This window comes from Protobothrops mucrosquamatus, unplaced genomic scaffold (assembly GCF_001527695.2).
Source record: "Protobothrops mucrosquamatus isolate PMUCROS unplaced genomic scaffold, P.Mucros_1.0 scaffold854, whole genome shotgun sequence".
Taxonomy (NCBI): Eukaryota; Metazoa; Chordata; class Lepidosauria; order Squamata; family Viperidae; genus Protobothrops; species Protobothrops mucrosquamatus.
The window spans coordinates 68,319-80,861 of NW_015387109.1; the positions used below are offsets into that span (position 1 = coordinate 68,319).

General features: G+C 38.7%; 1 protein-coding gene across 1 annotated transcript in view; it reads right to left on the reverse strand.

Moving 5' to 3' along the window:
- GLMN (glomulin, FKBP associated protein) overlaps nucleotides 1-11,135 on the reverse strand; it is a 29,989-nt gene extending 18,854 nt beyond the window's left edge. The window contains exons 1-6 of the mRNA XM_015819051.1: nucleotides 11,021-11,135; nucleotides 9,380-9,488; nucleotides 8,181-8,427; nucleotides 7,137-7,239; nucleotides 5,091-5,281; nucleotides 734-787 (exon numbers count right to left, since the gene is read on the reverse strand). Coding sequence (XP_015674537.1) covers nucleotides 734-787; nucleotides 5,091-5,281; nucleotides 7,137-7,239; nucleotides 8,181-8,427; nucleotides 9,380-9,488; nucleotides 11,021-11,125 — 809 coding nt within the window. The 5' untranslated portion in view covers nucleotides 11,126-11,135. The remainder of the gene's footprint in view (nucleotides 1-733; nucleotides 788-5,090; nucleotides 5,282-7,136; nucleotides 7,240-8,180; nucleotides 8,428-9,379; nucleotides 9,489-11,020) is intronic.
- Nucleotides 11,136-12,543: the final 1,408 nt, after the last annotated feature.

A 12,543-nucleotide genomic window follows, 5' to 3' on the forward strand; every position in this document is an offset into this window, starting at 1 on the left:
GGAAATCCACCCCAAAGCCACGAATGATCTCCCCCAGCGGCTTTACATAAATATTGAACAAAAGGGGGGAGAGGACCGACCCCTGAGGCACCCCACAAGTTAGGGGCCTAGGAGTCGACCTCTGTCCCCCTGCCAATACCGACTGCGTACGGTCGGTGAGGAAGGAGGAGAACCACCGCATAACGGTGCCTCCCACTCCCAACCCACCGAGACGCCGCAGCATGATATCGTGGTCTACAGTATCAAAAGCCGCTGAGAGGTCCAAAAGAACAAGGACAGAGGAATAACCTCTGTCCCGGGCCCTCCAGAGATCATTAACCAACGCGACCAATGCCGTTTCCGTGCTGTATCCCGGCCTGAAGCCCGACTGGTATGGGTCTAGATAGACTGATTCATCCAGGTGCCGAGGGAATTGCCGTGCAACCAGATACATGGTCTGTTCTATACCAAGACCCAGCAAAGACCTTCAGACTAAACCTATTCTGAGAATATATTATAGAGGTAAGGACAGGATTATTTAAATATTAAAACTAATGCCAACTCTGTAAAATCAAGCCTTCATACTAAGTTCCTTAAATATATGAACTAAAACACAATTTAGTCGAGTAAGACTGAAGTATACACCCTCCTTGTTTCCAAATAAATTACTATTAATTGCTCTATTTTCCCCCCTAACCCTGTACTTTAAATCTTTGGAAATGTGTGAATAAAAAGAGAAACAGTCCACACTTACCTTTTCAACAGAGCTCTAATATGTACCATATTGCACTGCAAAATATATGATGGGCTACAAGAGAATGATGTATACATGTAAGAATAATTTATCAGATAAAAGCAGTCACTTTCAATATCTAAACAATGAACATAATAAGCTAGAACAGTGTTTCTCAATCTTGACAATTTTAAGGCATATGGACTTCAACTCCCAGAATTCATATGGACTTCAACTCCCAGAATTCCACAGCCAGCAATTCTGGGAGTTGAAGTCCACATGCCTTAAAATTGTCAAGGTTGAGAAACACTGAGCTAGAAGATTCAGCAAACAAGACTCAATAAAAAATGGTAGATGTGCTCCCGGTAAGATGGTGAATTGCTGAACAGTTCTCCTCTCCCTCCATCCGTCTCGCCCTCCTCTCTTTTACTCTATTTCTCCCTCCTTTGCTTTTAAGGAAACTTTGTGTGTTGTTATACCAGACACTGGAGTAAAACATAATCTGTGGTCCTAATATGACCCTTACTGGTAATAAATAAAGATGGCTATTCAGAAGAGTCCATTTCAATATACTAAAATAGTAGAATCTATAGAGAAATAATCAATGTGAAGGAGGTGGTATAATTTATGCACATATTTTTCATGCTGGGGAGGAAGTTAGTCCCCCCCTCCCATTTATTTCTTTTTTTAATATTCATATCTTAAGAGGGCGAGATAGGTGGCTACAATCTTAGAATGTCTTTGCTTAGAAACAGGGGTGGGGGTGAGAAATCCCTTTTTTCTTCCTTTTGTTTATTCATACAGGAACAGGCAGACTGTTCTTTAGTTATGACCATAGTTCCTACCATAATACATAACTATTCATAAACATGCTGATAAATAGAAATGCTAATTGGAGTTTGTATTGTATGACATTTGCATTATATCTGTTAACACTGATGAAGAAGTCTCAATTGCTAGAATATTTGTATTTTAACCAAATGTTAGGATTTAGTTTAATCATCATTCCTCACAATAAACATTTTCAGTGTTGATTTTTCTTTGGCTAAATAAGAGGCATAACTAAGTCTGGAGAAGATTTTTATAAATTGAAGATGATGTAGTTTTAAGTGGCTTTGGTTTTATTGGAAGAAACTCACGCTGTCCTTTATGAGAAACATCAATTATATACTTAAATAGTTATTAGAGCATATTAACCAGCTTTACTGTGAAGGGTGAAATCTTCGGGTACTACACTGTAAACTTCTCATTTAAAACAACTGGAACAATAAGAGATACATAGGGGATAATGCATAGTGATCAAGCAGAAACTAATTGTCCCTTTTTTTGGAATTTTATAAGAATGTATATTCTGGAAATATTATAAGTCCCAGAGAGAAGCCTTTTTAAATAGAACTAATCTTTCAGAAACAGCTACTTTGGCAAGCTTAACGAAAGCATTACTTTCATTAATTCATCCTGCACAATCTGACTTTATGAAAGGGCCTATTAGACTGCTAGTAGATTTATTATAATTCCACAATGACAGAAGATGAAGCAGTAGTTTTGGCATCATTAGATGCAGAAAAAGGTTTTGAAAATATGTAATTCAAGTTTCTGGTACAAGTGATAAAGAAATTGGATTTTCTTTAGAATTTATCTCTGGATAGAAACAAGTGATTTTGTCCCATTTTTATTACGGAGGAGATAGTCCTAATGGGATAATAAAAATGAGACAGGACACATGCCAACAATGCCCCCACTTTTTGCAAATTTTAATATAGTAATCTTTCAGACTCTTAATAAAACAAACATGTCACATTCAAGGACTGTGCAGACCAGATTTTGAATGTAAGTCAATGCTATACGCTGATTCTATTTCCAGTAGTTATCAATTATTTTTATTTAAAATTGTGGAAACGATATAGCTGCTGTATGGAAAATATTTTGGGATTACATTACTTTTACAATAAGTTTAAGATGATGCCAATTGGTAACAACCTCCTATAGAAGTAGGTAAAAATTTAGGGTTTGTACTTTATTTGAGTCTATTTTAACATCTGGCAATTTATTAGGGAAATATCTTGTTCAGTAGAATTGAATATTTCAGACTGGATGTTACTTCTACTTTTAGGCATTTGATTTATTTAACAGTGGCTTAAATAAAATTAAAGGTATGACCTTTTTTCTCAACTATTACTAATTATACCATTTTATGCTAGTATGATCAGTTATTGATTTATTTGTAAATTTTATTAGCCACCATCTTACCGCACAGTAACTCTGGGCAGTTTACAATATTAAAAGATAAAACTATATAAATTTCTAGCTAGTAATATAAATACAATGTTTATATTGTGTGTGTATGTGTACCGTATTTTCTGGCGTATAAGACGACTTTCTAAACGCTGAAAATCTTCTCAAAAGTCGGGGGTCGTCTTATACGCCCAGTCGTCTTATATGCCGGAAAATACAGGATTCTATTTTATTCCTTTATATAAGCTGAGGACGCGATGGGGGCGGCAGCCGGGAGCTGCTGCCTCCTGTCCTGCTCTCCCTCCCTGGACGCGATGGGGGCAGTGGCCGGGAGCTGTTGCCTCCCGTCCTGCTCCCCCTCCCCGCCCATTCGGCTGAGGATGTGGCGGCCAGGCTGGGGGCGGCATGGACTCCCGATGATGCTGTAGTGGCCGCTGCCATGCCGCCGCCGGAGCCGCTGCCTCCCGTCCTGCTCCCCCTCCCCGCCCATTTGGCGCCGTCTGCCTTTCATTCTCTCTCTCTCTCTCCTAACCTGGAGGGAGAGGGAGAGGGAGAGGGAGAGAGAGAGAGAAAGAGAGAAAGAGGAAAGAGAAAGAGAAGAGAGAGAAAGAGGAAAGAGAGAAAGAGGAAAGAGAGAGAGGAAAGAAAGAGAAGAGAAAGAGAGAGGAAAGAGGGAAAGAGAAAGAGGAAAGAGAAAGAGAGGAAAGAGAGAGAAAGTTAGAGGAAAGAGAGAAAGAGAAAGAGGAAAGAGAAAGAGAGGAAAGAGAGACAGAGAGAGAAAGAGAAGAGAGAGGAAAGAGAAAGAGATAAAGAGGGAGAGGAAAGAGAGAGGGGGAGAGGAAAGAGAAAAAGAGGAAAGGGAGAGAAGGAGAGGAAAGAGAGAAAGAGAGGAAAGAGAGAAAGAAAGAGAGGGGGAGAGGAAAGAGAGAAAATGAGGAAAGAGAGAGGAAAGAGAGAGGAAAGAGAGAAAGGAAAGAGAAGAGAAAGAGAGGAAAGAGAAAGAGAGGAAAGAGAAAGAGGAAAGAGAGAGAGACAGAGAAAGAGAGAGCAAAGAGAGAGAGAGAAAGTTAGAGGAAAGAGAGAAAGAGGAAAGAAAGAAAGAGAGAGAGGAAAGAAAGGAGAGAGGAAAGAGAGACAGAGAGACCCTTTTGACATCTAAAATGAAGATAACACTGCATATATCCTTTTTTACCTTTATTTTATATATACACACACAAACATACACACACACACACACACATATATCATAAAGGTAAAAAAGGATATGTGCAGTCTTATCTTCATTTTAGATATCAAAAGGGTTTTGCGGTTCCCAGTGTTTTGTTTTTGGTGGGAAACGTGTCCAAGTGGTTCTTTGAGTGTTTTGGGTTGCCTACCCCTGATATAGCCCAAACTCTATATTTTAACTGGAAAAGTTGGGGGTCGTCTTATACGGCCAGTCGTCTTATACGCCAGAAAATACGGTATATTGTGCATTTATATTATGTATGTATGTATGTATGTATGTATGTATGTATGTATGTATGTATGAATGAATGAATGCAATACTATAAAAAAAACAACCTGGCTAAAAAGATGGAGAGGGAGGGAGTATGATGAGAAGCAGGGGGTGAGACCCATTGTTAAACTATCAGAGGTGGGATCTGTTGTTAAACTATCAACCACCTCCATGTGATACCCCTCCATTTGAACCCCAAGCCAACTGACAGAACCAGGTCTTTATGCTCATGGAAGGTAGAGATGATTTAAAAATCCACTGAAATTAATATCTTTCAAAAACTAAATGCAAGATATACCAAAGTTAGGTACTATATGCCAACCATATTTTTTTCAGAGAAAATATAACTGTACTTAGGAGTGTTCAAAGCTCATGTGTCAAACAAGGAACTATCTAAAAGAATATGGCAACCAATCTGAACATCTAAAATGATTTATATACTAAATTGCCTATGGGGCCTGATTTTGTCTATGGGGCCTGGTATAAATGTTATTCCCTTAAATAATCTCATGCCCCTAAATGAGAGGGATCTTTTGCCAAGCATTCCTATTGAGTTGGTCTGGAATACAGAGTCTTCTATGCCCCAGTCATTTAGCCAAATAGTAATTTCCAAGCCTACAAAAATAAGAACAATGTTGTACTTACTTGAAAACTACTGGGAGGCAGTCAATACCAAAACAGTCCTGAACAAATACTATATAAGACAGACACGCCAAAGCATCTGTAGATTGTTCCTTGTCCATTTTCCATAAGTCTTCATTATCCCAGCTTTCACTTTTGCATGTTGACTGAAAACGCACTTGTGGAAATAATTCTCTAATATCCGCTAAAATTCTCTGTTAAAAGAAACAGAATTATCTCCTGCTGCAAATAGAGTACTACTTTTCATGACTAAGCATCTTAATACTGAAACATATTGAAATGCACCCAAATATAATGTCTAAGCATGAATTTCACTCCCCCTAAAAATATCTAAAGAAGAAAAATATATGTGCCTTCCTTAATGTCTCATCTCTTTATGTACTATTCAAGGACGTTCATAGTTTTTACTGTATATAATACTGTAGTAATATGCAAGCTCCCATTCACGGAAGCTTGTGCTGCATGAAAATAAAAAGCCTCTGGCTTCAAACACCATAGCTCAGATGCCAGAGCAAGAAGTTCACAATGACTTCAAAGACACATGGGGAAAGAGATCTGTGAGCTTCCTGTTTTGAGGCTACAGAGATCCAAAATCCACTCATTTGGAATCTAGCCTCACTGAATGGGACAGGTGAAGGAACATTCCCCCCCCCCCGTTATGGTGATAAGTCATACCGTACATACCTGCAGAGGGGCAAGCAAAGAGAAAGAAGTGGAAGAGATTCTCAATCATTTAAAAAAACAAAATAGGTAGCCTGGAGCATACCCTGCCTTGCTGGATAAAATCTTTGGCTTGAAAGAAAGTGGAGAGAGAATACTTAAGAATGCCTGGGAGAAAAAAAGAGGGGAGGAAAAGTTGCATGCAAAATGCAGACTGGAAAAAGATGAGCTGGTTTTGCTAAACTGAGAAGCAGAGAAAAGCAATGCTCAAATGGAGGGGTCTTTGGCAAACAGGATGCCTGGAACTGTGGCAAAAGCAAAACTAAGCAAAACAGGCAGCAAATTCCACACTCACTCACACTGGTGTTACCTAGTTGGGTAATGAAATGTCTGCAAGGAAACAACCAAGCTCAGAGAGCACCAAGAAATCAGCCGTCTATCCCTGACCTACTTTTCTCTTCTATTAAAATTAAATTTCCCTGGGACAGGAGGCGAGGGAAGCACTGAATTATGGTCTAAATGTCTCTCAGGAATCAACAAAACCTTAAGCAAATTGTTTCTAAAACTTCAGTTGAAGAGATGGAGACAGGAATTGCAAGGATGGAGTCACCTTGCAGAGAGATGGGTGGCAAACAAATTTAATAAATAAAATTAGCCAAGAAAAGCAAGCTAAGGAAATACTCTAACAAACATTTTAGGCCTGGATTTGTGTTTGTAGTATTTTGTTTTCTGGTGTGTTAGGTCTACCAGTTTTCAAAAACCGTCTCTGATTTTGGAAAGAGAAGGTTTTGCCTTTATGCAAATTCCATTTATATACATTTTGTCTCATTTAAAAGATATTTAAGCCTTCATTGTGGATCTCTGCTTTTTCTCTTCTTCTCAATTGTACATGTAAGCTCATGTTCAAATAAAAAGCACATAGACAAGTTTATACTGTAGCAAATAATCAGATCAGCAGCATATATAAGCAAGCAATGATGCAAAAAATAACAAGTCCTGATGGCATTGCACAAACAGCATGCTTATTATGTAATAATGCCATTGATATACGACACAAGGTCTCTCACATCTTTGAGATGACATAATCAGGTGCTTGTGATTCCCTATCTCTTTGTAGCTCCCCTCCAGGGGACACTACTAATGAAGCTGCAGAGAACAACTTCTTTCTGCATGGTAAGTGAAATTCATCTGTACCATCTTTACATTTCTTCACCTCAGGGGGCTGTTTGTAGTTTCCTTATCTGAATCGGCCTGCTTTCAACAATGCTATTCATGAATCTTGATAAATGCAGATAGGAAGCCAAAGTTTGCAAATCATTTTGCAAATAACTGTTAAACTCCATTTACAACTGAGGCAGACAAAAAAGACACCTCCCAAGGTGGACTTACAACTATCTCAGCTGCAAACTGCCTAAGGGGATTCTCAGCCATCTCTTCCTCCAATAGATCAAGCTCTGCCATTAGCAATGGATACTTTAAACTTTTCAGGCAACTGAAAACAAAAGTAGAGCACATCAGAGAATCAGTCAAGACACGGAAATAATTAGAGCGCCAGCACAGACCTTTATTATTTGAGGTATTTTAGAACTAAGAACCAACAGAATGGCCATAAATGAAAGTGTTAAAGAATCTCAAACTTTTCTTTACAGAATCCACTAGTATTATCCAGAATCAACGTGAAACTAGTGAAACATTGTAGACCCAGTATCTCAATCCCTCTCTCCTCCTAAAATACGAGTTCAGATATAGTTGCTATATTTTAGCTATAATAAAAATGAAGCTAGTAATTTCACAATAGAACTAAAATAATAGAGCTAAAGCAACTAAACAGAAAATGTAACAAGAATCAAATTCAAAAATAGACAAGAATTCATGTTTTCCTTAATATGTCCTATTGCCTTGGTTTTCTTGTGCTAAACTATGAATCATGATTTACAAAACAATTTCAATGCAACAAATTAGGGAAACTGTACGCACTGAGTTTAGTGCAAGTACAAACTCAATCATTAGATTTTACACTGATTTCATTCCCAGCCCCCAAAAATGGTGGATGAGAGGCAGCAGTATTTTATCCTCTTCTGCCATTTCTACACAGTATGATAGAAAAAGTTAAGACGGTAGCCATGATGGTATGATTGAAGCGTGGCCTGTTTTTTTTAATGTCCACACTCTATGGTCATCATAGTCCTGTCCTCTAGAACTGTTTCTTGCCCGTCATTGAGATGACTGTGCACTTTTACAATAAAATAGCATTTATTGTAGAAAAAAAAAGGTGGAAGAGGAGCCAAAATTCTTTTTACCCCAAACTTTCTGCTACAGATCAGTCTCTGAAATTGCTACTTGCAACTTTACATCCTAGACTGGTATATGCTAACAAAACCTACGGTGCTGGATTCTTTACATAGCTCCTGCAAAAGGAAGTGGCTTACTTACAATCCTAGTAGTTCTTCCTTTAGATCATTGCAATTGCCACCCGATGTGATCTCCATGTGTTGAACAGTTTCAAGGACAAATGGTCTGACAAACTGCGTTAGAGCATTGAGGCACTGGCAAAGCCCATGCTGGTCTTCTTGCAGTTGCTGTGTTGTGTATGGAATGGGCAGACAGGAGAGTTGGCTCAAAATGGTAGACAGCGACAACCCCACTGAATATGCTTTCTTAGTATCAAGTTTAAGAAGTACTAAAAAAAAAAAAAGCAAAATACTTGTTAGAGAACATTCATGTTTATTATTATATGAGTATATAGACCAAAATACTTGTGGCATACAGATCTAAGAAAAGAACAACCGTTAGCTAACTTCAAAGATGTCAAGTCAAGATGTCAAGTGGTTTGCTTGGTTTGCTTTGTCGTGACATCTGAACACTGTGTTTGAACACCGTCTTCTGCTTCAGTTTACGTGAACCATGTTTGTCTTGTTCAACAAACTATAATTAAAGCAAGTCATGAAACAGGTGTAAAACCAGCCAATATTTAGCAATGTTTTCAGGAACTGCCACTCATGGCTTCGTATTAACCAGATTATGATTTAGCAAGTATAAAACTAGTGCCATGAAATATATCGCCTTATCCTCGTAATTCGTCACTTCCTGGATCTTAGGAGAGAGTTAGAAGTGATCTTTGGTTGTTTTCTAAAAAACACTTCAGGATTTTCACATATGTTTGTATAAGGGCTGTTTTTTAGCATCCTAGGAGTCTTTCCTTCCACCCCTCCCAAAAGATTAATTGATTAAGTGGATTCAATTGCCTCTCATTACTTTAACAGGTGTTAGATTGTAGTTTTCTTTAAATTTGTTCAAGTCTACTTAAAGAATGCTCTAAGTCAGGGGTGTCAAGCTCGCAATGTCATGTGACGTGTCGCGACGTATCGCGGCTTTTTTTGCCATTGCTGGCAATGGGGTGGGCGCAGTTTCGCTATGATGCATCCAGCCCATGGGCCGGCAGTTTGACACCCCTACTCTAAGCATTGTCCAACAGTTATAAGCCTTGGAAGACTTTTGAGAACCTTGTGTGATACCACTTAACCGCAACTAGATAAGCTATGAGGTGAAGTGTTCCCAAGTATATCTGCTGCAAATAAATTGGCAATCCATTTGTTAACATTTCAAAGTTTGAAAAGTAAGATGCTTGTTACCTTCTTGCAAAGGCTTAAGCAGAAGTAAAATAACTGAGGATGTCTGTTCCATAGAAGCTTGTTCAATCTGTTCCAGGAAGCCCAATATAAGCTCTTTTGCACTGCACATCTGCAAGAAAGAAAGAAAAAACTAGAACAAAGCTTCTAAGATTGCAGGAAAGCAATGGGAAGCCACTTTTCTTTTGCTGCCAAGAAAACTACATGGACATGATGCCACTAGGAACTGAGCAGATTCGAAGGAAACTTCACTTTTCATCTTTATCTTATGTCAGACATGTCAAACACAAGGCCCGGGGGCCGGATGCGGCCCGCGAAGTGGTTTCATGTGGCCCGCGAAGCCATCCTGGAAACAGCGAGGGAATGGCCCCCGCTGCCTTGGCCCTGGCCCAGGCCGGCCGGGAGCCAATGTACAATTTTGTGGTGGCCATCTATGCTGAAACACATTCAGTCTTAGCTCCACAAGGCCGTCTGGAAACAGCGAGGAACCAGCCCCTGCTGTGTCAGCCTGCCCCCTGGGTGCATGCTGGAGAGGTGTCACCCTTTGTGAGGAATGACGAAATGGACCATGCTGTGGCGCTTGCCCCGGTCCCACCCCCTTCTACCAGAGACCCTCAGATCTGTCCCACTCCTACCCAGGCCCCCACAGGCACCCTTGACGCGAACGATGTAGAGCTGGCCATACCCACCCAGTAGGCCACACCCACTCCATCCACGCCCACCCAGTAGGCCGCACCCACCCGGCCCCGAGGGCAACCACAATGCTGATGCGGCCCTCAATGAAATTGAGTTTGACACCCGTGTCTTATGTGGTCATCATTACCATGTTAAGAATATTTCACATGGGTATATTTTGCATGATACTTAAAACAGTTACACATCAAGTTATATTTTTACGTACTAATTGGTAAAATAAAATATATGTTATCATTTTAATCAAGACATTTATTGACCTAAGCAAATAAATATTAAAACCCAAATGAAGTTAAATTTTATATTTTACTAGATTTTTATCCTACCTTAATTACTTTTTAAGTAACTCCTAATGGTGAACATGCATAATACCCTTTCTCCTATTTTCCCCACGACAACCCTATGAGGTGCGTTGGGGTGAGAGTGTGTGATTTGTCCAAAGTCACCAGTTTTTCATGCCTACGGGTGGACTAGAATTCACAGTCTCCTGGTTTATAGACAGCACCTTAACCACTACGCCAAACTGGCTCTGTATAGGTTTTCTGAAAAAAGAAACAGTTCTACTTCTCTTCTATGAAAACAGAATTGATTCTATTTAGCTATTTAAATAGAATCAATAGCAATTCAAATGAAAAATTTTGACTGGCCAATTTATATTACGTTCTATTAGAAATCCTGATTGTGCAAAATAAGTGGCTGACACTCTCCTAAACGATGCTCTTATTGAGTATCACTTCATTCCTTCACATTCTCAAAAAAACCTTTCAGTATATTTATGGAAATGGAGAAATTAAATGTTCCAGTTTCTTCAGTTCGGTACCCATTTCTTGATAAGTTGCCTACAAATCTGAGAATGTCTATGGTCTATATCAGCATGAAAGAACACAACCAAAGGACAATCTTTAAAAATGCTACTACAAAGTGGTTTACAGCACAAATGTTGCAACTTACTTCTACCAACTTGTCTAGCATTTTCATACAATATTCTCTCTCAGTATCATCTTGCCCTTGTTTCAGCATACATTTGAGTATAGGTCCTATAAGATTCCAGCCCATATTTTTTATAATAACCTGTAGAGGGAAAAAATTCAGCTGCAGATTTAGAAAAAGACAAAAAAATTAAAAATTAAAAATAGATATCAAAGGCAAATACAGTGGTCTACATTAAAACTGTTCTATGTCCTCACATATCATTAATCAGGAAGCTTCTGGAAATCCATTTCAAGAGCAGATGAGCTAATGCCCTCCAGATGTTGCAAAGCTCATTACTGAGGTTGAGAAAACAACATTTTGGAAGTGGTAGTTCAGAATACCTGGTGATAAGCCCCAAGTTCTCAAGACCTATAGTAAATTAGCAAAAATATGCTAAGATTAAAAGTTCTACATCCCACCTGCAAATATGCACTTTTTAAAAAAAAAATCACACATTTTGGCATCTAACAGTCTAAAAAAAGAAACATACAGTATTTTAGAAGAATTTCAAGAAATACCCGTTATGGAGATGTGTCTTCTTCTACTTCTCAAAGGTCTCAAAAATTCCAATTCATGCCAACAAATATATATTTTTGCACGCCATTCTGCTCATGTTAATCCAGTTAAAGAGCACCTTCCCAAATAAACATATAGTTGGGCAGCAGGAGAATTTCACACATCCAGGTTTGCTCATATGATACTAAGCTAATATTTTAGCACCAGGTGCAAACAGGACTCACTTACAGAAGGCTGTTTATAATAGAAAAACTTATTAGCAGAGAATATTCCTGTATAGTTCAAATGCATGGATCCCAATAGTACTGCGATAAATTCAAACAGAAGCTTAATTTATTTAGTGCATTAAAATGTGCAATCTGTTTTATGGCATAGCCTGTTGTGTCAATTTGACTACTGACCTGCATAAAAAAGGGTTTATTGCTTTGCAATTAACATTTATTCAATTGACCATGGTTTACTACAATATGCAAACTCAAATCTTCATTTTGTATTTATCCCTTTTCACATGAAATGTTTTTCCTAACAACATTAAGAAACGTTTTATGGATATTTAGCTAGCAATGCCACATGCCACGGGAACTGGACATATATTACTATCAAACATATGGAACAAAGACGATTGTAGAATATTTGTAGCTCAGGGTTGAAATGAGGGGTTCTTGGTGCTCTCTGAGCTTGGTTACTTTTCCTGCAGGGGTTTCATTACCCAAACTATGTAACATCATCAGTATCTGATGATGTTACCTTGTTTGGGTAATGAAATGTCTGCAAGAAAAGAACTAAACTCAGAGAGCACCAAGGATCCCTCATAGATAATCAGAGAGCACCAAGGATCCCTCATAGATAATATACCTTGGCTTAAAAACAAATTCACAAACTCATGCATCAACCTTTCCCATTGGTCCTTCTGAATGGGAATCAATTGCCTGATGATATTCCAGAAAGTTCCAAAGAACTGGCTATTTACCCAGGTCTTGGAGAGC